The following is a 25051-nucleotide window of genomic DNA, read 5'->3' on the forward strand; positions in this document are numbered from 1 at the left end:
TCTAAAATGTAATAATTATCTGTTCCTACATTGACAATCCACATTAAGCAAATACAAAACATATTTGATCCATCTGGCTGCATAACTGTTTCATCTATTATCTTTATGAACTCTAAAAGCGTTTTAGTTGGTTCATTAGCCTTTATAGAACAATTCACTATACTTTTAAGTAAGATAAAACTTGTAATAATAGCACGCTTATTATTATTATTTGCCACGACCATCATCAACCTTTTAAAGCACTCTAATTTAACATCTATGGAATAATTCGGGTTATGTAAGATGTCACTAACTATTGTACGAAAATTATATCGAACGATTGTAGTAACCTCTTCCCAGCAGCTCTCAATTCTTGGATAGTAGCCCTTACTGTCTTTATTAAGCAAGTAAAAAACCAAAATATCTTCTCTTGTTGCTCGATCATCCAATGGAGTGCTTCCTATAAGATTATTGGTAAACCGAACTAGTAAATTATTTTTTGGTAGAATATTCTTTACGTGCACGGCCAAGAAGTATTTAACAATCCTTGCTTTTTGTTTAACAGATCGAATCATCCCGTGAAGTAAAATATCATTTATATTATCATGGTTATTTTTAATACTTTCTTGAATTCGGCCCAATGCATACCCCTCTTCCATCTTAGCAAGTTCTATGTTTATGTACTGTCTAATTGTGCATGCTGTGTAACTCTCTATACTACTATAAGTATTCTGTATTTCAGTCAGCTTTTCTTTAATAATATTTTTCTCTTCACTAGACAATAAGTTTTTTAATAATCTTATTGTACAATGCCCAGAATCTATTCCTACTAATATTCCATTTTTTTTCTCATTGAAAGTATATACTAGCTTAAACTTACCAAATAAGTCCATCTTTTTATCTTCTCGTGTACCTACTATAAATTTGTCACACTCTGCATTAAGATTCTTATTATTTGATAGCTCCTTGAATATTGTAGTCAAGCTTTCTTCTATATCAAGCTTATCATCAACCTTCTTATTAGAAAGAAGTTCTTCTATGTGCTCAATTTCTTTAACCACTTCTTCTTTGCTTCCAGTTATATCCGATACAACATAAAGAACGTTCAACAAACTACTGTCCAGCTCATTAGTTCCTTCCCTTAAGTAAAGAATCTTGTCATTCTTCAAATCTGCTATCACTCTACACCAATCTTCGTGCATTTCATAGTCAGTGGTTTCTCTTGGCTCAGTGTACTTTTTAAAGAAGTCTTTCAGTGGCTTAGTTTCTTTATTGTCGGGCAGATGGTCTGTATTGTACTTCTTTTTATTTGGATCATATACTAAACAGCAGACTAGTCCTAGTATACCTGCTTCTACACAGTTGGAGTACTTTCTGCTTTCATTGTTTATGAACTCGCCCCTTTCCCGATCATATGCTTTAACCCGAGTATAGGACGGAAGCTGTGATGAATCCATGAATGGAAATATTTTATACTTGTCTATTGTATCCTTAAGATCGCAAATGTTCTTAGTGTGGTCGATTTTACTTTGCCGTGCACCTTCTTTTACAAAGCACTTATTCAGTACTCTTTTGTATGACTTTTTATTTTTTATCTGGTCATTCAAAAGAGTATATACAGCCTCTACAAATTTAATGTAATTTTCTTTTGTGTCAATAAACTCGTATATATACGACTGAATAAGGAACTCGGATGTGTTCAAAAATTCGCCTGTCATGAACTGCTCATACGTAGTTGGCGCGGTGAACAGTCCTTTCATTGCACTTGGATTCACCCCTTCGTTGTCTATATACTTTTTTAGAAACTCAATAAGACTCAGTAAATTTTCGTTTGTTCTTGGCTGGTTAATGTATGCAGTTGTTCCATCTGCACTTTTTAGAACAAGTTTTTTCTCTTTTTTCTTTGTTTCTATAGTAAAAGAAACGTCCACCTGCTCAGACAGAAGGAAAAGGGCTGCCATAATGTACATGCACTCTGGCTTTACTCTATCTTTTATAAGAAATGAATAAATTGAATCCTGTCTTCCTGATACAATAGAAAATGACCCGTCGGTCGAAGGAAACATTTTGACTAGCAGTGCATGGGACTGTGTGAGATACTCATTCTTTTTTGTGTCCACACAAATATCATCATATGCCAGGTCATTTACTGGCTCTCTTGTATAAGTATAAATTGTTTCGTAATTTTCATATTTTTTCTCCAATTTATACATTGTGTTTATTTCTGGCGCATATAATCGTTTGTTGTACATACATCCGCTCTTGTGCATGATATATCCTCTGTGCGGATTTAATGGTCCGTCTGGATGTATTAACAAGCTATCTTCTTCAATAACTACTGAATCTCCTATTGTCTTTATATCACTCAGTTCAAGTCTTGCATACACTGTGTACATCGCCAATAACAGTTTTATGATCATACCGTTTTTCATTCGGGTAATAAATAAAATATTTTTTATTACCCGATTCGTTTTTTTTAATTTCATCTAATTAATGATCTTTTATTTTGATATTTATATTTTAATTTAGAGGGGTCTTTCAACTAATTGGTTGTTGCTTACCTCTTAACGGACTAATCAAATACCGTTCTCCGTTATATTGATTGATCAAATCAACTTGGCCTAATTAATTGGTCATTATTTGATTGGTACACTATTTGATTCGTATGTTTCATAGTATAGCAATATTTACAATAACACATTGGCTCTTTGGATTAAATATACTGCTACACTCTTTAATACACACTTTGCCTTCTATCTCCTCATTTTTTCTCTTTCTGTTTAGTCTCCTTCTCTTTTCTTTCTCTTCCCTTCTCATTCCTCCTTTTTCTCTTCCCTTCCTTCTCTTCTCTTCTCTTTTTCTTTTTATTATTCTGTTTATATAGAAGGTATAATAATTCAATATGTAACACGTACACTAATAAAAATATTATTATACAATTTATTTTATCGGGTTATAAAACTGGTTCCTGCACCCTATTTGTTTTGCTCATACAGCAGTTAAAATACTTCCTTAAATATAGAATTCCAAAATTTATTGAATTTGAATATGTATCTATAGACCGTAACATCAATTGAATTTATACTGCCATGTTTATGTAAATATTCAGATAACTCATGCAGTGCTATATTTGTGCTAGTCATAGCATACAGCACAGTAAAACAACTTGCAACTATTTAACCCAAACATCTATTCTAATTTAGAGAGAGACTCAAAGGAGTAGAGATGGCTTACTACAGCACCAGGTCTAGCACTGCTGTGCCCCTCGGACTACGAATCTGTGCACACTTAAACCGCTTCCTAAACACAATGAATAGCTCTCACCGCTCTCTCCTTTCACTCTCTTCTCTATCTTGGCTATGTAGCAGGGTAATAATGGTGTTATTTCTCATGAGTACACCAGATTCAATATTCACTTATGCATTTCTATGTGTAAAACGATTCAAGAGGCTCTAGAACGTCTTTTTTTGTTCAATTCAATAATTTCGCTTATTTTGCTCATAAGACAGTCGTATTTTTCAACAATTTCTGGGTATTCTTCATCACAGAATAGATTCTTACTCGTTTTTAATTTTTCCAATATATTGAAATAATTGACACGAATCCAACTATCCCATTTGTTATCTAGATTAAAATTATAATTAACATCTATTTGATTCATTAGAATCTTTATAATCACTTTCTTATCTTTTAAATTGCAATAATTACCAGATCCTACTTTGACAATCCATCTTAAGTAAATAACAAATATATTTGATCCATCTGGCTGCATAACTGTTTCATATATTATCTTTATAAGCTCTAAAAGTATTTCAGTTGACTTATTAGTCTTTATAGAAAAATTCACTATATTGTTAATTAAGAAAGATTCTGTAATAATAGCACGCTTATTATTATTATTTGCCAAGACCATCATCAACTTTTTAAAGCATTCTAATTTAACATCTAGGGAATAGTTTGAATCATATAAGATGCCACTAACTATTTTACTACAATTATATACAGCAATTCTAGAAACCTTTTCCCAGCAGCTCTCAATTCTTGGATAGTAGTTCTTGCTGTCTCTATTAAGCATGCAATAAAGCAGCATATGTTCTCTTGTTTCAAAATCATCAAGTGGAGTACTTCCTATAAGATTATTGGTAAACCGAACTAGTGAATTGTTTTTTGGTAGAGTATTCTTTACATTCATAATCAAGAAGTATTTAACAATGTTTACTTTTTGTTCAACTGATCGAATCATCCCATGAAGGAAAATATCATTTATATTATCATGGTTATTTTTAATACTTTCTTTAATCCGGCTAAATACAGATTTTTGCTCCATCTTAGCAAGTTCTATGTTTATATACTGTCTAATTGTGTATGCAGTTGTTTTTTTTTTTTATCTTAAAACAGTTTATTGATATAAGTTTCGAGGGGCCTCAAACGGATGGACGTCGAGCGCCACACACTCTCTTCCTATTCTCTCTAAGCCGTTCCTCCTGCCCCTAGGGCGGCCGTAACAAGTTAATGTCTTTGACTGCTAGGGGTGGAGGAACGTGGCTTATAAAGTAGGACTTTATACGGTCACTCCTCAATGGGATGATGGCACTGAGATAACGTGCCACCGCGCGAGTAGTACTCACGCTACGGTCTACGCACTGGGCCTTAGTCTCGGGATAGTCCCGGAACAGAGTCCTCCATGCGTGTTTAGGTAACTTCCCCCCAAGAAGCGCATCGACCAAACTGTCTGTCGATACTTGAGATAGTGCGCCTATCTCCAGGCGGATCGCATCATGTATGCAGTGTAACTCTCTATATTACTATAAGTATTTTGCATTTCAGTCAACTTTTTTTTAATAATATTTTTGTCTTCACTAGATAATAGGTCTTCCAATAAGCTTAATGAGGAATGACCAGGAGTTATCTTCACTAATATTCCATTTTTTTTCTCATTAAAAGTATATATTAGCTTAAACTCACCAAATAAGTCCAGATTATTATCTTCTCGTGTATCTACTGTAAATTTGTCACACTCTACATCAAGATTCTTGTTATTTGATAGCTCCTTGAACATTGTAGTCAAGCTTTCTTCTATATCAAGCTTATCATTAATATTCTTATTAGAAAGAAGCTTTTCTAAGCACTTAATTTCTTTAACTACTTCTTCTTTGCTTCCAGTTATGTCCGATACAACATAGAGAATATTCAACAAACTGCTGTCCAGCTCATTCTTCTCCTTTAAGTAAAGAATCTTGCCATTCTTCAAGTCTGCTATCACTCTACACCAATCCTCGTGCATTTCATAGTCAGTGGTTTCTCTTGGCTCAGAATACTTTTTAAAGAAGTCTTTCAGTGGCTTAGTTTCTTCATTGTCGGGCAGATGGTCTGTATTGTACTTCTTTTTATTTGGATCATATACTAAACAGCACACAAGTCCTAGCAGAGCTGCTTCTACACAGTTGGAGTACTTTCTGCTTTCATCGTTTATGAACTCGTCCTTTTCCCGATCATATGCTTTAACCCGATCATAAGATGGAAGCTGTGATGAATCCATGAATGGAAATATTCTATACTTGTCTATTGTATCCTTAAGATCGCAAATGTTCTTAGTGTGGTCGATTTTACTTTTCCGTGCACTTTCTTGTATAAAGCACTTGTTAAATACTCTTTTGTATGACTTTTTTTTATTTTTTGAAATAGATTTATTGTCATTTACTATCTGGTCATTCAAAAGAGTATATACAGCATTTACAAATTTAATGTAATTTTCTTTTGTATCAATAAACTCGTATATGTACGACTGAATAAGGAACTGCACGGTACTTAAGAACTTTCCTTCCATGAACTGCTCATATGTAGTTGGCTCAGTGTAGCCTTCTTTTTGTATGTAAGTTATTGCATCTCCTGCATAGTGTTTCATAAAGTTAATAAGTTTAACTGTTTCTGTATGGTAAGTTTTAATTTTTTCTTCTGAATTTTTCTTGTTTACATAAAGTACTAGGCTCTGGTCAATATATGCAGTTTCTCTGTTAACACTTGTCAGAATAAGTTTTTTCTCTTTTCCTTTTTCTTCTTTTACAGTAATAGGAATATCCACCTGCTCAGACAGGAGGAAAAGGGCTGCCAGGATGTTCATACTCTGTGGCTGCACTTCATCTTTTAGCAGAAAAGAAGTGGGTGCATCCAGTCTTCCTGCTATGATGGAAAGTGCACCATCCGCGCATGGAAACATATTGATTAGATGTGTATGAAATCTAAGAAAATAATCATTCTTTGCTTTAAATTTTTTCGGGTCATATATATCATCATACGCTTTGTCTTTGACTGGCTCTTTTTCGTATTCATAAATTTCTTCGCCATTTTCATATGTTTTTATCAATTTATGCATCGTGTCTATTTCGTATGCATATAATCGTTTGTTATGTATATATTCGCACTTGCGCATAATGTCTGCTCTGGATGGACTAAGTGATCCATCTGGATGTATTACCAAGTTACCTTCTTCAATAACTACGGATTCTCCTATGCTTTTTATATCACTCAACTCAAGTCTTGCACATATCGTGTACATCATCACTAGTAGCTTTATAATCATATTATTGTTCACCCTAGAAATAAATTTAAAGATATATATATTTTGTTTTTAATAACTCCGTGCTATCTTTACTATTGATTGGTCAATGCATAATAAACACTTATAGGCGTGCCTGATTGCATGTATAACACGAACTATTCTTTGATTGGTTACTTATTGCAATTCATACCATCTCCTATTTAAATGCTCATCTAATTTATTCCAGCTATACTACAATAAGATTGGTTGTCTGGATTAAATATACTGCTACACTCTTTAATACACACTTTGCCTTCTATCTTCTTATTTGTTCTCTACCCATTCCTCCCTTCTCTCTTCTCTTCTCCCTTCTTTTTATTATTTCTTTCTTTTTTCTTTTTATTATTCTATCTGGAAGTGAAACTGACTTATAAGACTTATGTTCTTTATTCATATGACAGAGGTTAAAATATTTCCTTAAAATATAGAAATCCTAAATTATATATATTTATATATAATAGCATGGCCTATTAATATTTTTACTTTTTGCATTGCATTATTCTCTTTAGTATTTGTAAGAGTGCTTTGAAATTATATAGAAATAAAAATAAGATTCCAGTGGACAATAATCAAAACTTACTTATTATAGACCTTTGCCGTGGTATAATACGAATTGTTAAATATATTACAAAAGAAATACCTGTGAATGCTATCCTTAACTGCATACATTAATGAGTACACAATAGAGTACAATGCCCTAGCCATATAAATAGTAAACTATATAAATCCAGTTATTTATTGAATGTACACAATATATACTACACTCCAGTCTAATTAATAATAATTTGGGTTTTATAATATATATGTGCTTATAAAAACTGCAATAGAACTACAGTCTACTCATTTGAGTGCTTTCTTGTTCATATAGTAATTGGATTGATTGAAGAACCTCCAGGAACTACAGACGTAGCACAGCTTTGAAAATGTTTTTTTATTCTTTCGTATTTTTCTATACTTTCTGCATTCGTCTCTAAAACCAGCGAGCCTTTTTCTTTCTCAAGAACCATCAAAATACGATTAAAGTCCATTCCTCTTATACTTGTCATATGCGCTATACACCTGCTGGTAATCTTCAATGGATCTATGTTTGTATATAGATGATAAATTACTTCTAAATTATATGGGGTATTTATGCATGCATATGATAGCCATAAGAAACAAATCGCATCTAACACATTATTACGATCTACTCTGGATGATTTTATACGCTGTAATGTCCATGTTAATGTTACAAGCTTATACTTTTTAACTAGTTTAACACACATTATTTCAAATGACCTATATGATCCAAATATGCCAAATAATTTCCTGTAGCAAATAGCATGTGCCAATATATTTTTAAAGCACTTTTGAAAGGACTCCTTTGTTTTGCTTATATCTATTAAAATACTTAGTGCGTTTCTCACATCAATAACTCCAAGCTCAGATATGAGAAGATTATATGTATTATACTTAATACTTGGAAAGTATTTTTTATGGTTACAATTGCATATAAATGGGATTAGTAAAATCATCTTTCTTTCTCTTGGATTATCAAGACGAGCACTCCCTATAATATTTGATGTAATCCGTAATAAGTGATTACTCTCTGGCAATTTGTTGATAGTATTGTACATTAAACGATAATTTATAATCGACATTTTATACCATAGAGAGTTTATACGCCCACATAAGAAAATATAGTTTGCTGATATCTTCATTTGATCTAGCATGCCAACAATTGCACTGTAGTTTTGAGCTGGCAGTTTTTTATTAAGCCGTTCTATGCTATTATTTAAATAATTCCAAAAAATTATTTTAATATAGTTTCTTGCATAATTATATATTCTTTGCATATCCATTAGCTCATTTTTTGCATCTTCTGAAAAGGCACTGAAATCAGACACAAGAGAAAATTTAGAATACTTAGACAAAATGTCTAGTTTTATACTCTCTTTTTTACCCTTAGCCTCAAAACCAAGTACAATGCTTCCAAACATACCAAATATCAGATTCTCAGTAGGTAAGTATTCTAGCCCTGATGATTCAATACTGATTTTGTGACTAGTGGCGAGACAAGTAAGAATATTTAAAAATAATTCTTTTATGCTCTCTACTCTTTCTGCCCTTCTATTGTGTGAACTGTTAATTGTACCTTCTATAGCAGCTCTTATATTAATATTTTCACCAAACAGCTCATATATCACATATAGAATGTTCTCTAGCCCACCACACAGCTCTGTTCTACTCTCTCTTACATATCTAATGCTTGGATTGTTTAACCTTGATACAACTCTGCACCAGTCTCTGTGTTTTTCCTGGCTTGCACTCTCTGTGGGTACTGAATATTTATTAAAAAATACTTTTAGGCCTACAGAGGCACCGCGCATATGCTCAGTTGAACATAGATTGGTTTCTGGATTGTATGTAAGACACGTGAACAGATTCAAAAGCATTGTCTCCACATGGTTGTTGTACTGTAATGTCTCGTCTTGTACAAAGTCCTCTATGCTCTCTGGATTGTATTCATTCTCTGGCACACGGGTGTAGGAAGGTACCATTTCTATACTTGTGAATGGAAGAATTGAAGATCTGTCTATTTTATATTTTAGGCTGCACATGTCTATAATATGATTTAGGTGCATATCTTCATATAAACCGTTCTTATCTATAAAGTAATAATCTATAATTTCCTTAATCAAGTTTTTTTGTTGCTCTGATGGTTTTGTTTCCATGTAGTATAATAATTTCTGTAGCAACATATGTACACTGTCTAAAAACAGCTTGTACTGCTCTACATTGTCTATGTACTCAAAAATATAAGATTGTATAAGGAATCCTGGACTGTCAAGAAAATAACCCAGATTAAAATTACTTTGTGTTTCTGGTTCTCTACACTTTTCTAAATCAGATAAAAAAGGCTCTATACACAGACTCTTAAAAAACTGCACAATCTTTTCTGCTTCCTTCTGGTATACCATCATTCTTTCCACTTCATGCATAATATTCTCCTGGCGTATGTATAGATCAATGTCTTCTGATACACTGTTTGCATCGTGCATCTGCTGATCTGCCTCTTTGGGCACTATGCTTTCCAACCATAAAGGCAGGTCAATAAAGGAAAATTCGTCAAAATCAAATTTTAAAAGTATTCTCTCACCACTATGTATATTTTTTTCTATAGCAATAGGAACATCAATACCCTCTGAAAGAAGCAGCAGTGCAGCAAGAAGATACAGACTGTCCACCTCGTTGCAGTGCGCTCTTAGAAATCGTGTGAAAGAGTCGTTTCTACATGGCTCAATAGAAAGATTATTATTTTCACACGGAAACATATAAATCATTGTTTTGTGGTAGTAATATAAATAATTAGGGGTATATCTACGCCTATTATTATTAAATTTATATGCTTTATCATTTTCTGGGTTTCTGGTATATATATAGAAATGCTCATTCTCTGTTGATTTTGCACTTTTCTTCAGACTATAATCAGTATATATTTCCTGTGAAAACATCCGCTTGTTGTATATATAACTGCTCTTGTGCATGATGTACGTTCTGAGTGGGTTTAGCGGTCCATTGTGATTGATTAGTATGTTTTTATTTATACTAAATGGGGTTTCACATATATTTTGTATACCACTCATCTCTAGTCTTGCACACACTGTGTACATCATCACTAGTAGCTTTATGATCATACGGTTTTTCATTCTGGGAATAAAAAAATATTTTTTATTACCCGATTCGTTTTTTCTAATTTAATCTAATTAACGTTCAGGTTATATTGATATTTATATCTTAATTTAGAGGGGTCTTTCAACTAATTGGTTGTTGCTTACCTCTTAACGGACCAATCAAATACTGTTCTTCGTTATATTGATTGATCAAATCAACTTCGCCTAATTAATTGGTCATTATTTGATTGGTACACTATTTGATTCGTATGTTTCATAGTATAGCAGTATTTACAATAACACATTGGCTCTTTGGATTAAATATACTGCTACGCCCTATAATACATACTTTGCCTTCTATCTCCTTATTTGTTCTCTTTCTGTTTAGTCTCCATCTCTACCCATTCCTTCCTTTCTTCTTTCTTCTCTTCTCTTTTCTTTCTCTTCTCCTTTCTCTTTTCTCTTTTTATTTTTAGTATTCTGTTTATATAAAAGATATAACAATTCAATATGTAACACGTACACTAATAAAAATATTATTATACAATTTATTTTAAGTTTATTTATTTGCTCTTATATAAATATATATATAAACATATCCAATTATAATACATCACACAGTTAATACACCACACATAACTACACATCACGCCACAAACAGACTACTACACAAGCACACACCACACATAATTAAAACATGCCTTAATAACCCAGACACTGTGATGGAGTATGAACTGGCTGTTATATGCACATATTATATACTTTGCATACTTGCAGTGTGTATGACTAAGCATTATTTATTTATGACCGGCTGCTTTTTTGTAGTACACTTTCTAAAGAGAGATACTATTGCCCGGTGCTTCTTTTCGCACTCCTTTTCATCCGTGCTGCCGTATAATCTTAATTTATTCTTTTCTAAAAACTTTATAACAGACCTGGCATTCTCTGGGGTCAGACAGTCACCCAAAACATCCACAAACTCGTCTGAAAGACTGGACGGGTCTATATGTGTGTACAGTGGCTTAATATCATGTACTTTGAAAAACCCCCAATTTGACTCAAGTATTCTAAAAAGCCAGCATATGTAAATAATATTGTGGTTGTACTTACTGTGCGAAGGCAGTGCCTCTGCCATATTTTGGTGAACATAATCAAAAATCGACGGTCTGTTTGCCCTTTTATAATATAAACATGCTATACCTTGATTGTTTGACAAATCACTATTTAGTTTTTTGGATTGAGAAGGCTGCAGTGTATATTCTTCTTTTTTATTATTAGACCACTGAATTTCTTTTATTATATTAATAAGCACGGACACATTTGAGAAAGCATAAAGTACTTCTATATCACTCTTGTACACATGCAGCAGCGATAAGCACGAGTGAACAACAGAGAAGTACTTTATTCCTCGCATTTTAACCAGAACTTCTATCATTGGATACAAACCTGCCAATGACAGCTCTGTCTTGGGTACAGTGCACACATCATATTCAAGCTGTGGGTAGTATGTTTTGTAGTTCTCGTTGTATGCACAGCCAGACAGAATGTGCTGTCTTTTCCTTAAGTCATTTAAGGGAGCACTCCCTATGAGATTAGAAGTGAACCGTACCATGGGAGTATTACTGTTTAAAAGAGCTCCACTAGAGTGGATTAGGAACTGCTTGGCAAGGTGTGACTTGTACTCCAGGCTGTCTAGACTGCCCCATAGCATTAGACTGTTTGGGGTGTCGCATTTATTAACCACTATTTTCTTTTTATTCTTCTCAAATGAATATTCTAAATCATAGCGTGTATGGTTTGTAGAGGAAGAGGAGATAATGAATTGATTTATAATCATTTTTTGGTAAGTGTCTACAAATTTATAGCCATTGTTAATCGTATATACTATTTCGCTGAAAGAATCATCAGAGCGCGAATCAATAGAACACAATTCATCAGTGTCCTCATTCTCTTCTTTTACTGTCTCTACGGGCGGGTTTCTATATGAGTTAGATGTTTCAAATTGAATTCCTTGCCACTCTTGGCCAAAATCATATAGAACCTGTAATTTTACTTCTATATCTTCATTTACTTCTTCATTGTACTTTTTCATATATTTAATGAAGTTGCACTCTAGTTTTACCTTTTTATTCCTGGAAAGAGAAGAAAATACTTCCAGCATGCAGTTTTTTAGGCCACTGTAGTCATTCTTAACATCTGTGTTAAGCAGGCCCTTTATACAGTTAATTGCGCTTTTTATTTCTGGTGTGTTCCCCACTAGATCACACATCACATATAACATGTTTAGTACTCCGTGGCTAATTGTTGAATCGTCAATAATCTCTCGATCTTTCAATTCAAGGGGGCGTGATACAACCCTGCACCACTCGCACTGCATAATAATACCCACGCTTTCTACAGGATAGCTGTATTTGGCAAAGAAGTTCTTCAGGTCTTTGGATGCATTTGGCAAGTGGTCTATGTTATATATTTTAGTTTCAGGATCAAAGGCAAAATAGAAAAATACGTAAAGAAGAATACAGTCCTGGGAATTTTGAGCCTCGTGTCTGTCGTTTATGTTTACACTAAATCTGCTTTCTCTTCGAAGGTACTTGGGGATATATATGCAATTTAGCTCACTATTTATAAATGGAGTGCCCGCCCATGCATCTCTATTTTCTTTTAATTCACAGAAGCATTCGTAATGGTTTCGGGTTATGTTTTTCATTTGTTTTTTTAATACTTCTTCATCTATAAACAGCCTGTCAAACACCTCCTGTGCTTTCTTTCCTGTCTCCATGCTTATATTCTCACTCCTTTTCTCATCTTTGTTTGATATTTGTTCACGCAGCAGCCCGTACACCGCTCTCACAAACTCTCTATACATCTCCACACTGTCTATATACTCAAAGAAGTACGACTGTATGAGGAACTTCGGATTGCACAGAAAATTCCCCTTTAAGAACTCTTCATATGTAGTAGGCATTGAGAACTCTTCTGGCACTTTTAAGCAGTAAGATGAATTAGTGGTGGCAAGACTCTTGAAGAAGCTCACTATCTCTTCTGTTTTCTTCTGATATGCTGATTCAGCAGTATTATCCTCTTCTGTTTTACTTTTTATAGCCAGAATCAAGTTGACATGGAATTTATCTTCTGGACTCACTGTTTCTTTCTTTTTTAGAACGAGCATTTTATTTCCAGCATTCTTTTTATTATCCTCTACTATTTTAATGGGAATATTTATCCCTTCTGAGAGAAGAAATAAAGAAGCAAGAACATATAAACCATCTGACTTGTCTTTGTACTCTCTTAGAAATCGAGTGAATGAGTCACTCTTCTCTGACTCAATAGACAATTGTATACCTTCTGATGGGAACATATTAATTAATTGCTGTGCAAATGCTTGTAAATACTTGTTCTTCTCTGTATCTTCGTCTATATTATTGTGTACTTTCCATTCTAGTGAATTTTTATAATACTCACCGATATATTCACTTTCTGTTGAGTTATTGTTTTTCTTCTTTAAATACCACTCTCTGTATACACCATGCCAGTACATTCGGAAGTTGTGCATGAACTTACATAAATAAGACATATAATGCGTGCTTGGTGAAAGCCCACCATCTGGATTTATTACTAAGTTGTTCTCTAATTTTATTTCATGTGTCCGATTTGTATTTAATGAATCCAGAAACGCACATGTATGGTGTATCATTGTTATTAGTAGAGTTATTATAAGAATATTGTTCTTTTTAAGCATATTCTCTTTTCCTATCATCTCTTAATTATTTTTAAAATTTTTATATTCTTATTATGCTTTTTATTTCTTGTTATAACAATTTTATATATACATTAATACTTTAACAAAGCGTATTACTCACACAAACTCACTCAATATATTCCAATCTATACCTGTCTATGCCAATATAACTCGTTCTTATATAGCGTACCAATTTGGACCACCTAACTACGTACTATATCACTAGCCAGAATCAACTCCAAGTGACACTGTCTTTATTGTATATACCTCCCGTGTATCCTATTTTTATAATAAGACACACTGTTCTCTATTTCCCTATGTGTTTACTTTTTAGTATCTCCTGTTCTTATTATAGATTGAATTTTATTCCTCTTTCTTCTATTTATATTCTATTCTTTTTGCTGTGTATGTATAATAGAATAGCAGTAGAATATTTAAAATTAAAATTAAATCTTTTGAATACCTATAGTGAAAGAATAATGAATAGAATAAAGTAGTAAAATAACAAATATACTACATAAACAACAGAAATAGAATATACCAAGTGATACATGACATACCATAATATAATTAATACAATAGAACAATCTAGTTGTATAAAACAACAAATAGGTGTAAAACTAATTGTTTATTGCATAGTAGTAGTATAATCAAATATAAATAGAGGTGTTAAAAGTATGTTTAATGCAAAATAGTTTATTGATTATTGATATAAAGCATGAAGTCTCAACTAAATATCCCGCTAGTTTCACATACTCTTCTATACCTCAACTGCCATTCTTTATTAATTATACGGCATTTGAAGTATTTGGCTGTAAATTGTTGTTTGATGGCGTATCCATAGAAACATCCTATTCTATCCAAGGATACCAATTTTTATACTCGCCATCATAAATACCACTGGATTGAAATTTTTCCTTTAATGCGTGTTCATTAATTGGAACACTTCCTATAAGGTTTCTTGTAAACTGCACCATAGTATTAGATATGTCTATTGCATTTCTATAAGATTTAGTATAACTTCGGTGTTTTTCCAAAAATATTTTAGTTATTTCATACTTGTAATGCATGGTCTCTAGGTTACCACACAGTAGTAGGCCGTTTGGGTTAGTGTGTTCACTATTTAAAATATACTTTATTCTTTTAATGAATCTGTACTCACCTTTAATTGCATACGAGATTTTGTCTAGATATAGATTCGCGTATTGTCTCATAATGCATCCAATGTAATTCTTTGATTCAGTATACATCTTTTTTATATCATATAATGGTTTTTCGGCATTGCTGCCCTTATTTCTTAGCATATTCCCGGAAACCTCGCATTTTACACGGCCATTATGATCACTATCAGCATAGTTGGTTACTCCCTTGAACATTATTAAAACTCATGCAAATTTTTATTATTTTTCGCCTTATATAGTTTCGATTTCCAATTATGCAACTCTATAAGACTTCACGGATGTGGGCGTGAGGCTCCCACATGGAATATGGTTCCTCTCATACGATAGAAACCAACAAGCATAACTACTAAAATCATCCATCTCTATTACAATAGAACCCGGGTCTTCCTCCTTCTTTTTATATATAATCTTTAAAGGCGAATTTGAATACATACCTATATCTATTATGTTATTTTCTAATCTTTTTGTAAAAATTTTATTACACTGTGTTTTAATTTTCTTGTTTTTTGAGAGTGAGATCCATATTTTTTGTATACCCATTAAAAGCTTATTTTTATCTGAATCGGAATCTTTATTCCAGTTATTTATAATAATTTTTATAGATTCAATATTTTCATTAATTTTAGTGTCATTCTTACCTGCTATTTCTCTCATAACATATATCATGTTTAGTATACCAAATTGAATTTCATTTCTGCTGTCAGATGAATGTAAACGGTAGGAAATGTCTTTATTGGGTAGGTCCTTTACAACCCTGTGCCACTCTCTGTACATAGTATAGTCCATAACCTGCAATGGATCGCTATACTTAGCAAAGAATCTCTTTAGTTCTTTCGATGGATTGGGCATGTGGCTTATATCGTACCTCCCAGTGCTAGAATCAAATGCAAATAAAAAGAACAAAAATAGAAGAGCAGGCTCAATAACAATGTCATTCTCGCTCAATTTATCATTAATAAACTCGTCTGTTTTTCGATTATATAATGGCATATATTCCTGTAAAAAGACATTATGGCTGTCTGGAGAATCATCATCATAAATAGGTAATTTTTCACTCTCAAAATATGGTATTGGCTGTAGTTCATCATTCAATTTATGTTCAACCAATCTAAAATCCTCAGTATATTTCACTTTGCTAGGCAGCTCGGCTGAGTCCTGTTTAATGAATAGACTGTCAAACACCTTCTGTGCTTTCTTTCCTGTCTCCATGCTTATATTCTCACTCCTTTTCTCATCTTTGTTTGATATTTGTTCACGCAGCAGCCCGTACACCGCTCTCACAAACTCTCTATACATCTCCACACTGTCTATATACTAAAAGAAGTACGACTGTATAAGGAACTTCGGATTGCACAGAAAATTTCCCTTTAAGAACTCTTCATATGTAGTAGGCATTGAGAACTCTTCTGGCACTTTTAAGCAGTAAGATGAATTAATGGTGGCAAGACTCTTGAAGAAGCTCACTATCTCTTCTGTTTTCTTTTGGGGTGTTCTCTCTACATTCTTCCCTTCTTTGTTTTTTTTCTTTATATTCATATGCAAGTTGATGTGAAATCCTTCTCTTCTGCTCGTTTTTCTCTTCTCTAACTCATCATATTCAGAACTACTATTTCTATCTTCTTCTTCTGGTCTCTCTACTTTTTTCTTCTTTAGAATAAGTATTTTATTTTTATTCACTTTATCCTCTACTATTTCAATGGAAATATTTATCCCTTCCGAAAGAAGAAATAAAGAAGCCAATAAATTCAAACTATCTGACTTGTCTTCATGCCTTCTTAAGAACCGAGTGAATGAGTCTGGGCTCTCTGACTCAATAGATAAATATCTATCTTCTGAAGGAAACATATTAATCAGCTGCTGTGTGAATGCCTGCATGTATTCACTAGACTCCTTGAGTATAGTAGACCCATACCCTCCAACTTGGTCTCCACTCCCATCTATGGCATGTAGATATCCCCGTAAGTTCTTTATATACCCACTTCTTTCCATAATACACTGATAGAATGGAGAAAGCCCGCCTTGTGGGTGTATTACTACTAGGCTGTCTTTATCTCCTAGTTCCATTTTCTGTATAGTACTAGCATCTCTTGTGTCTAATCTTGCATATATACTGTGTATCGTCAGTAATAGTATTATAAGTATATTATTCTTATTTAATGTTTTTCTTTCTATACACATGTTTTTGTTTTTTTTGAGTATATTGTCTCTCTCTTTCATATTTAAATTCGAGTTGAAATTATTTTTCTTTTATACTGTTGCCAACAAATTAAAACCAAGATAATATTTTATTAAACTAATTATTAATATATAGCCCATTGGCAACATATACTTTAAAATAGAATTAACTTGATAATAATCCTGTTCTATTATTTTAATGCTTTGTAAAAAAACAACTAATTTACTCTCTTAAATTATCCCTGCGGTATATATATTCTGCATAAAATAAAATTTACATGAATTGAATTACTCTTATTATTAGTATAGAACATGAAATCTTTAAATATAATTATATTCTGACTGCAAATAAGTGCTTTGTCATATCACACCTTCTTTTCTTATTCTGTGTGTTTCCTTGCCTTTACTTGTGATATTCTACATTTATATACTCCATTATCACTTTTTCTTCTTTTCTCTTCTTTTTTCTTCTTTTCTTTTTCTATTTTATTTTTAAATATAAACTGCTTGTAAATAAATCCATTCATGTTATTACTAGTATACTATACACTTTATTTTAAAAGTAAAATATTTATTTACAGAACATAAAGAACAAACAATTTATACTTAAATACACTAAAATACAATACACAATACAACAGAAGAAATCAACATAAACAGTATAAATCACAAAACATAAACTGATTATCAGAGACATATCAAATTAAATTTAGAATATATGATACTTTCAATCCATTAGAATTTAGAGAAATACTGCTGTATTATAATAATATACTGTAGTTAATTGACGTACCCACGAGGAGTAACGCCACCGCCGCCCTGCTACGTAGCCAAGAGAGAGAAGAGAGTGAAAGGGGAGAGCTCTTTATTGTCTTTAGGAAGCGGCCCAAGCCTGCGCGGACACGGAGTCTCGGGCGCAGGTGTGTTAGGCCTGGCGCTAAAGTTAAGCCGTTGATGCTTCCCTGAGTCTCCCCCTAAATTGAGGGAAGAGCTCCGGTTAAATAGTCGGAAGTTGATATACTGATTCAGAGATCCCGGCCTTTGCTTTGGCGGGATCACCGCGCGAGCTGGCGCGCAGACGGATCGCCGTTGGGGGCTCCCGTCCGAATGGTGGTGTCACCACAAACGAAATAAAAAGAATAATCAATAGCGTCAACAATACAAACACAAATTTTGATAATGTTAACTGGGCGTCTTCTGCGATTAATGATTTAATTAAAGAAGTTCTAAAACTGCTAAATTTGATTGCAATAAGTTTCAAAGGCAGATTAAAAGATATACAAAGCTATATTTCGTTGACAAATGCAACTAACTTTAAACTATACCCATTAGAAAAGGACATTGGCGAGTTATATCATAAAAAACTTGATATAGAAGAATACGTAGACTATATAAGAAAAATAACTAATTTCGCGGTTGAGCATATAGGATTGACTAAGGGACCGGCAAAGTAGATATTTGTTTTCTATGCAATATTTGGCCAAGTACTTTTTAGAAAATTTTCCTTCGCAACTTCTGCAGCTAGTGCCTATATTATTCAAAAAATTTGGAATATTTCTTAGTTAATTATAATTTGAGCAGAGTATATAGTACATTTAATTTATCGAGGTAGAATAATTTGATATCTTTTCTTCTTAATTATAAAATATTCTATTCAGATAAACTAGTTGTATGCTATCCGCTTTCTCATAATTATCTATATAGCATATTCTATATAAAATAAAAGTATTTAAAATAATTTATTCTTTACGTTTTCTAAAAAGTCTTTTGTATATTAATTGTTATGGGGTTTCAAGGCGTATTTATGATTATAATATCACAATATAACCCAAGTATCCCGAATTAAATGTATAAATAGAAATAGTTTATTTCTTTGAAGTGGCCATTGTTAATTTGGCCTTTATTGAATTCTTAGCACGTATTTATAAACTGTGATATTAGTTTAATTTATTTTAACATGCTGTGCCAACAATAAATCTTGATGCAATTTATGCTGCCAGGTTCGTCCAAACAATCAGATTATATATGTGCTACTATACTTATGTTAGTTTTAGAACACAACCTATCCAATTAGCTCTGAAATATCAAACATGCACTATGCAATATGTTGTATAATATATATGCGTACCCGAAAAAGATAATTATAAACATGTTTTAAATTAATGTTTATTAATTGTTCACTGAGCTATCTTCTTTAAAAATAGTTATCCTGTTACTAAACTAGCCACGGGCAGCGCCCTTGTTGTTTCTTTTGCTGTGTCTAATGGATTAATAAGTAATTTTTGCAGGATTTCCTTTAAAAGACTGTACTTTTTGTCATCTATGTTTGCATTTTCTACTAGCATTGTTTTGTTGTCATCCAATAATTTATCTGCTTTTTCCACGATAGAACGCATAGTAGGATAGCTTAAAGTAGAAATTTTAATTTCTAAAATAGATTTAACATTTTTTATATCCACCTTTTTGAAATCTATGCTATCATAGATAGGTTTGATGATTGATTTTTTATGATATACCTCCCACTTTCCGATGTGAATAAACCAGGCCATAAAAATATCTTCTGGCATGTATTTGCTTAATGTGGTCTCACATTTTTTAATTGATTTTAGAATAACTTCCATATTTGTTTTTATATCATTGTCATTTTCAAGCTCAGATAATTTTTTGACTAGATTCTTACATACATAATCCGATCCAAAGAAATTCAACCCACAATTACTTCCCTGCAGTCCATTTGTTAGTGCCTGGAATGAGCTAATAATAGCGACAGGAGAAGCATTTACAGATAATAGAGATTCAAGTAATATTTGTGTGCCCTTAAGAGTTCTATAGGACTTAAATATCTCTGATGCCTGTTTGCTATACTGCGTATAGTACTCTTTATAGTTCTCATTAAATTCAAAACCTTTTAGAATTTGCTGTTTTGTCCTCAGATCCTTAAGAGAAACACTTCCAATAAGGTTTTTAGTAAACTGAACCATGCGATTTTTTGTATCTAACTTGTTTGGACTCGTGTGGATTAAAAACATTTCAATAATACACGACTTGTAGCGTATATTCTCCAGAGTACCCCAAAGCAGTAAAGCATTTGGATTTTGGGCTATATTATTGCTCTTTGGCATTGGCGTAGTTTGAATCCTTTTGGTAAATTCATTGATTTTTTCTATTCCCAAGACGGTTTGATACAGTCTAATATCTATGTATTGTTTTATAATATACTCGCTGTAGGTTTCTGGCTCAGCATACTTTATTTGCATCTTTTTAAATGGACTCTTTGCACAACCAATCCTTAAATTTAGATCTTCTGTAGCAAACCAATTAATAATGGGCATTGATTTTTCTTTGCTTAGCTGTATTTTAATTGTGGAGGCCATATCTTCTTCGCCTTTTTTGTACACAACCAGAAAAGAGTGCCCATTGTCTGGTGTTATGTCTGTTCTTCTTTGGATTTTAATGCCAATCTGAGCTAAAGCGATTGAATCGCATACAACTTCTATATTTTTGCTATATGAAAGAGACATAAACACATTTTGCATACAGTTTTGTATTTTTTTTAAATCACTCTCTTCGACTTTGGCCTTTATGATGATTTCTTCTAGGCATAAAATTGCCCTATTTAGCTCGTCATTTTCGCCTGCAATTTTTTTTATTATATAGAGTATATTGAGCAAGCCAGGAGAAATCTTGTTTCTAGAAAGTTTGTCATATAATACATTTGAGTCATCAGACAGTCCAGCTACAACCCTGCACCAGTCTTTATGTATACTAATTTCTGTGGTGGCTGTTGGTTCATTGTACTTGCAAAAAAAGTCCTTTAATTCTTTAGATGGATTTGGCAGATGATCTAGTTTGTACTTCTGTGATTTTTGTTCAAAGGTAGAACAAAGGAATATTCCTAGAAGAAATCCTTCTATACAATTATCATACCCGCATTGTGGGAGTGCATGTTCATTAAAATCGTCACTACTCCTATTGAATATTGGCAATCGGGTATGCAAATGGTTTAATGAATCCCCTTTAAATGCCAATGCCCAATTTTTAATGGCATCCATGTCTTTAATTGCACATAAATTGGTAATGCAGTCTAGACTATTTTTCATTGTATCTGAACTTTCGTTAATAAAAAGGCTTTCACATACTCGCTGTGCATGCCTTTCTATCTCAGAGGTTGGGGCCTGATTTTCACTGGGCATGTTCTCACACAACAAAGTGTATACTGCCATCATAAACTGGCTGTATTTTTCTTTTGTGTCTATATACTTATATATGTATGATTGTATAAGGAATCTAGGATTGAACAAAAAATCTCCCGTTAGAAACTCCTGGTATGTAGAAGGCATCGAGAATTTTGCTGGCACCGTTATATGGGAAGAAGGATCTGCAGTGCTTTTAAAAAAATTTATAATTTTCTCGGTTTGTTTTTGGTAAACACCCTCGTTAGTATTTTTGTATATTGTCATGCTTAAGCTAATATGCAGAGAGTTTTTATTTTTTTTCTTTAGAGTTAGATTCATTCCACTTTTTTCATCACCTACTATTTCAATAGGAATATTTATTTTTTCAGAAAGAAGATATAGAGCAGCTAAGACATAAAGGCTGTCTGAACTATCTTTATAGTTTTCCATAAACTTTATGAATGCATCTGAGCCTTTTGAGTCAATAGACAATTTTCCATCTTCTGATGGAAACATATTAATCATCTGCTGTGCAAATTCTTGTAGATAGTTGTCAAGATCACGGCGTATTGTATTTCTACCGCCATTTTCATTGCTCTCGGATCTTTCTATTACATAAGAATAATTTCTCAAGTTGTGCATAAACTTACTATTTTCCATTGCATATTTGCAAAATGAAGAAAATATTCCTTTTGGGTGCATTATTAGTTGGTTTGAATCACCAAATCTCATTTTTTGTATTTCTTGTTCTTCATTACTTGACAGCCATGCATACACAGTGTGTGTCATTGTCATTAGCGCCATAATGGCCCATATTTTCTTTAGTATAGTTTCTTGTGTGAAATGAATAATCCTACGCTTTGCATTCATCCTTTCCATTTTTTAAAATTAAAATATTATTTGTATAATTCTGGTTATTCGGGGGTTATATATATTTGGATTGGACTTTTGTTGATCTACAAAGATAATTAATTTGTTGCCAACAAATTAAACCAAGATAAAAATTTTATTAAACTAATTATTAATATATAGCCCCTTGGCAACATAATTTATTATTTAAAAATACTGGCATTACATTTAAATTATGTTTGTTCTAAATACTTTCTATCTATACTCCTTAAATATCAGAGCTTCATTCATATAAATAATTTAGAGATAAAAATAATTTAATTTACCTCCATATAAACTGCACCACAATATTACTTTTGCAGTGGTGTCACTGCCCCTACTTGTATTTACATAAGTTTTTTATCATAGCATGCACTAACAAGTGAATCTCACAAATTTAATATGGCATAATCAAGAAGAAATAGATTAAATTTAGATTATTTAAGAAGCAGTGTCCTAAAATTCTCTCTATATTTCCAGATATTCAGGTTATGAAGACATTCATCCTATACTAGCGTATTTAAAATACATGCTTGGGCCTGTTATTAGTGCGTTTTAGAGAATTAATTTTTTATTTTTATAAACTACTCTTAGAATTGAAATATCTTTAGCTTAAACTATCTTTTAATAAAGGCTTATATTATTTGAATGCTGTGTAGGCATTCTTCCATGAACTAAATAATTCTAGAAATACACTAACCATATAGAAACAAAATAAACAACCAAATTTATCTATATATACGAATTAAAAGAACTTAATGGTCTTTAAAGTTTACTAATGAGTGGCATCTAGCAATAGGCTGATGAATAATACCAATCAAAATGAGTTCTCCCCTTATATAAAGGAGAGAAATAATTATGGAGTAAATTAAAATTACATCTATATAAAGAGGTACAATGCAAGTATATATTAAGGCTTATATATGCTATTTTGTGTGAAAAAAATGCATTTTATTAAGAGAAGAATATGTGCAGCGATTATATTAGGATTAATGTATGCCAAAATAAAATTTATATTTGTAGAAGCTAGTAGTGCACTGTCAATGGATAATACAAATGCGCATCAAGGCCAAATGGAACCTGGCTTGAGTAGTTCTATGGATACTATAAACTCAAGTATAACTAAAGAAAAAAATAATATTAGAAGAGGGTGCGCTACAGTGAATGACTCAATAAAAAAATCTGGAAAAAACAAATGCAATAGCAACAAAAATGTGGAATTCAAGCCGCAACATGAATCTATTATTATTATAAAAGAATACAGGCAGAACTTTGAAAGAATCACAGGACAATCTTTAAACAACTATATAGAGAGCTGGGCAGGATGCATTCAAAAACCACAGCATAATATTTATGAATATATTGCAAATAAAGATGTTATAAAGGAAAATATTTTTAATGAATTATTAGACATTTTTAGAGCTAATAACAATGATCCTTCTGTAGGCGTGAATAAACTATACAACAACCCGAAATATAAATTCTCGAATTTGCCTATTCTTAGTCCTAGAGCTAGCGAGTATTATCTATTCGTAAAAGATAACCTCAAAAATATGCTTAATGCAAAGAATTCATTAATAAACAATTCGAGCCAAGAGCTAGAGGGGCTTAAAAAGGATGTGCCAAGTAATTCAGAACTCGCGAATGTCTTTGTAACACTGATAAAATCGCCTGGATTGTACAAAAGTTTTGACTTTAGAGATATGCTCCAAACTAGCTCAAAGCAATACAGCCACAATATAGTTGATTTCTCTACACCAGAAAAAGACTCTAGCACGATTAATTCTCTTAAAGATAAAATACACCAGATTGAAATAAAATTACTAAATTTTATTGGAAGTTTATTTTACCAGATAGAGTTATTCCTAGCAGGGCATCCTATATTTAATTCTAATAAGAAAAGGCTAGATTTTGATCTTGCTGATATAAATTATAAATTGCCCTTAGATGATACGACCAGTAATATATTTAATTTAAGAATAAAGCTAATTAAAGAAGCATGGAAGTTTACAAGCAATTTATTTATTCAGCAGATGCCAGAGCTGTTTCAATTTCTAGAGAATGTGTCAAATGTTCAAACTCCTGATAGATTGATAGAATTTAAAAAGTATTTATATGACAATGATAATTCAAATAGGATTATGATCAGAAAAAGCGCACGCTTCAATCTAATTCACAAGTTTATTTATACAGTAAAAATGGATATTGCTGAGGTAGATGTATTAAAAAACGACATTAATGAGATGAATCGTATTTCTTCAAACATAGAGTATTTAGCAGAGGAGGCACTGAAAATGCTAAATTTTATTACGCTAGACTTTAAAAGCGGAAAAAAGAATGTAGATGCTTACAAAGCATTAAGTAATAAGGCCAATCCATTGTTTCCTTTAGAAAAAGAGTGCAAAGAATTTGAAACTACGTGGCTTAATATAGAAAAACACGAAAAGCATGTGCAGGAAATAGCAAAATATGTAGATAAATACTTAGCCCTGGCAGATGAAAAGAGGGGGCTAAGTAATTATTCATATACTATTAATTTGGTCAAAGAGCTGATTAATGTTTCTTCTAAACCAGATAATAAGCTTTTAAAGGCTATCAATGCGTGTAGCTCAGCTATCAAAAAGATTTTTCCATTTATAAAACAGTAATAAAAGTGAACTATC

At 32.4% G+C, this 25051-nt stretch overlaps 10 protein-coding genes across 10 annotated transcripts; 1 reads left to right on the top strand and 9 right to left on the bottom strand.

Annotated features, from left to right (window-relative positions):
- On the bottom strand, positions 1-2465 carry NEPG_01917 (uncharacterized protein; the record flags this gene model as incomplete). Its single annotated transcript, XM_013204291.1, has 1 exon — positions 1-2465. A coding segment is annotated over one exon (2465 nt), but the record flags the coding sequence as incomplete, so codon positions are not given.
- A 956-nt stretch (positions 2466-3421) lies between these two features.
- On the bottom strand, positions 3422-4335 carry NEPG_01918 (uncharacterized protein; the record flags this gene model as incomplete). Its single annotated transcript, XM_013204292.1, has 1 exon — positions 3422-4335. Exon 1 carries the CDS (start codon positions 4304-4306, stop codon positions 3422-3424), a length of 885 nt encoding a protein of 294 aa, XP_013059746.1. The 5' UTR covers positions 4307-4335.
- A 144-nt stretch (positions 4336-4479) lies between these two features.
- On the bottom strand, positions 4480-6559 carry NEPG_01919 (uncharacterized protein; the record flags this gene model as incomplete). Its single annotated transcript, XM_013204293.1, has 1 exon — positions 4480-6559. One exon carries the CDS (start codon positions 6557-6559, stop codon positions 4736-4738), a length of 1824 nt encoding a protein of 607 aa, XP_013059747.1. The 3' UTR covers positions 4480-4735.
- A 744-nt stretch (positions 6560-7303) lies between these two features.
- Positions 7304-10310, bottom strand: NEPG_01920 (uncharacterized protein). Its single transcript, XM_013204294.1, has one exon. The coding sequence runs from the start codon at positions 10264-10266 to the stop codon at positions 7438-7440; it is 2829 nt and encodes a 942-aa protein (XP_013059748.1). The 5' UTR covers positions 10267-10310; the 3' UTR covers positions 7304-7437.
- A 517-nt stretch (positions 10311-10827) lies between these two features.
- Positions 10828-13987, bottom strand: NEPG_01921 (uncharacterized protein; the record flags this gene model as incomplete). Its single annotated transcript, XM_013204295.1, has 1 exon — positions 10828-13987. The coding sequence occupies one exon, from the start codon at positions 13985-13987 to the stop codon at positions 11024-11026; it is 2964 nt and encodes a 987-aa protein (XP_013059749.1). The 3' UTR covers positions 10828-11023.
- Positions 13988-14673: 686 nt separating this feature from the next.
- NEPG_01922 (uncharacterized protein) lies at positions 14674-15345 on the bottom strand (the record flags this gene model as incomplete). The annotated part of the gene is made up of 1 exon (XM_013204296.1): positions 14674-15345. One exon carries the CDS (start codon positions 15343-15345, stop codon positions 14821-14823), a length of 525 nt encoding a protein of 174 aa, XP_013059750.1. The 3' UTR covers positions 14674-14820.
- A 57-nt stretch (positions 15346-15402) lies between these two features.
- Positions 15403-16446, bottom strand: NEPG_01923 (uncharacterized protein; the record flags this gene model as incomplete). Its single annotated transcript, XM_013204297.1, has 1 exon — positions 15403-16446. One exon carries the CDS (start codon positions 16444-16446, stop codon positions 15403-15405), a length of 1044 nt encoding a protein of 347 aa, XP_013059751.1.
- Positions 16447-16464: 18 nt separating this feature from the next.
- Positions 16465-17367, bottom strand: NEPG_01924 (uncharacterized protein; the record flags this gene model as incomplete). Its single annotated transcript, XM_013204298.1, has 1 exon — positions 16465-17367. One exon carries the CDS (start codon positions 17365-17367, stop codon positions 16465-16467), a length of 903 nt encoding a protein of 300 aa, XP_013059752.1.
- A 2136-nt stretch (positions 17368-19503) lies between these two features.
- NEPG_01925 (uncharacterized protein) lies at positions 19504-22379 on the bottom strand (the record flags this gene model as incomplete). The annotated part of the gene is made up of 1 exon (XM_013204299.1): positions 19504-22379. One exon carries the CDS (start codon positions 22377-22379, stop codon positions 19530-19532), a length of 2850 nt encoding a protein of 949 aa, XP_013059753.1. The 3' UTR covers positions 19504-19529.
- A 900-nt stretch (positions 22380-23279) lies between these two features.
- Positions 23280-25036, top strand: NEPG_01926 (uncharacterized protein; the record flags this gene model as incomplete). The annotated part of the gene is made up of 1 exon (XM_013204300.1): positions 23280-25036. Exon 1 carries the CDS (start codon positions 23312-23314, stop codon positions 25034-25036), a length of 1725 nt encoding a protein of 574 aa, XP_013059754.1. The 5' UTR covers positions 23280-23311.
- Positions 25037-25051: the final 15 nt, after the last annotated feature.

The sequence above is a fragment of the Nematocida parisii genome, assembly GCF_000250985.1.
Source record: "Nematocida parisii ERTm1 unplaced genomic scaffold supercont1.5, whole genome shotgun sequence".
Lineage (NCBI taxonomy): Eukaryota > Fungi > Microsporidia > Nematocida > Nematocida parisii.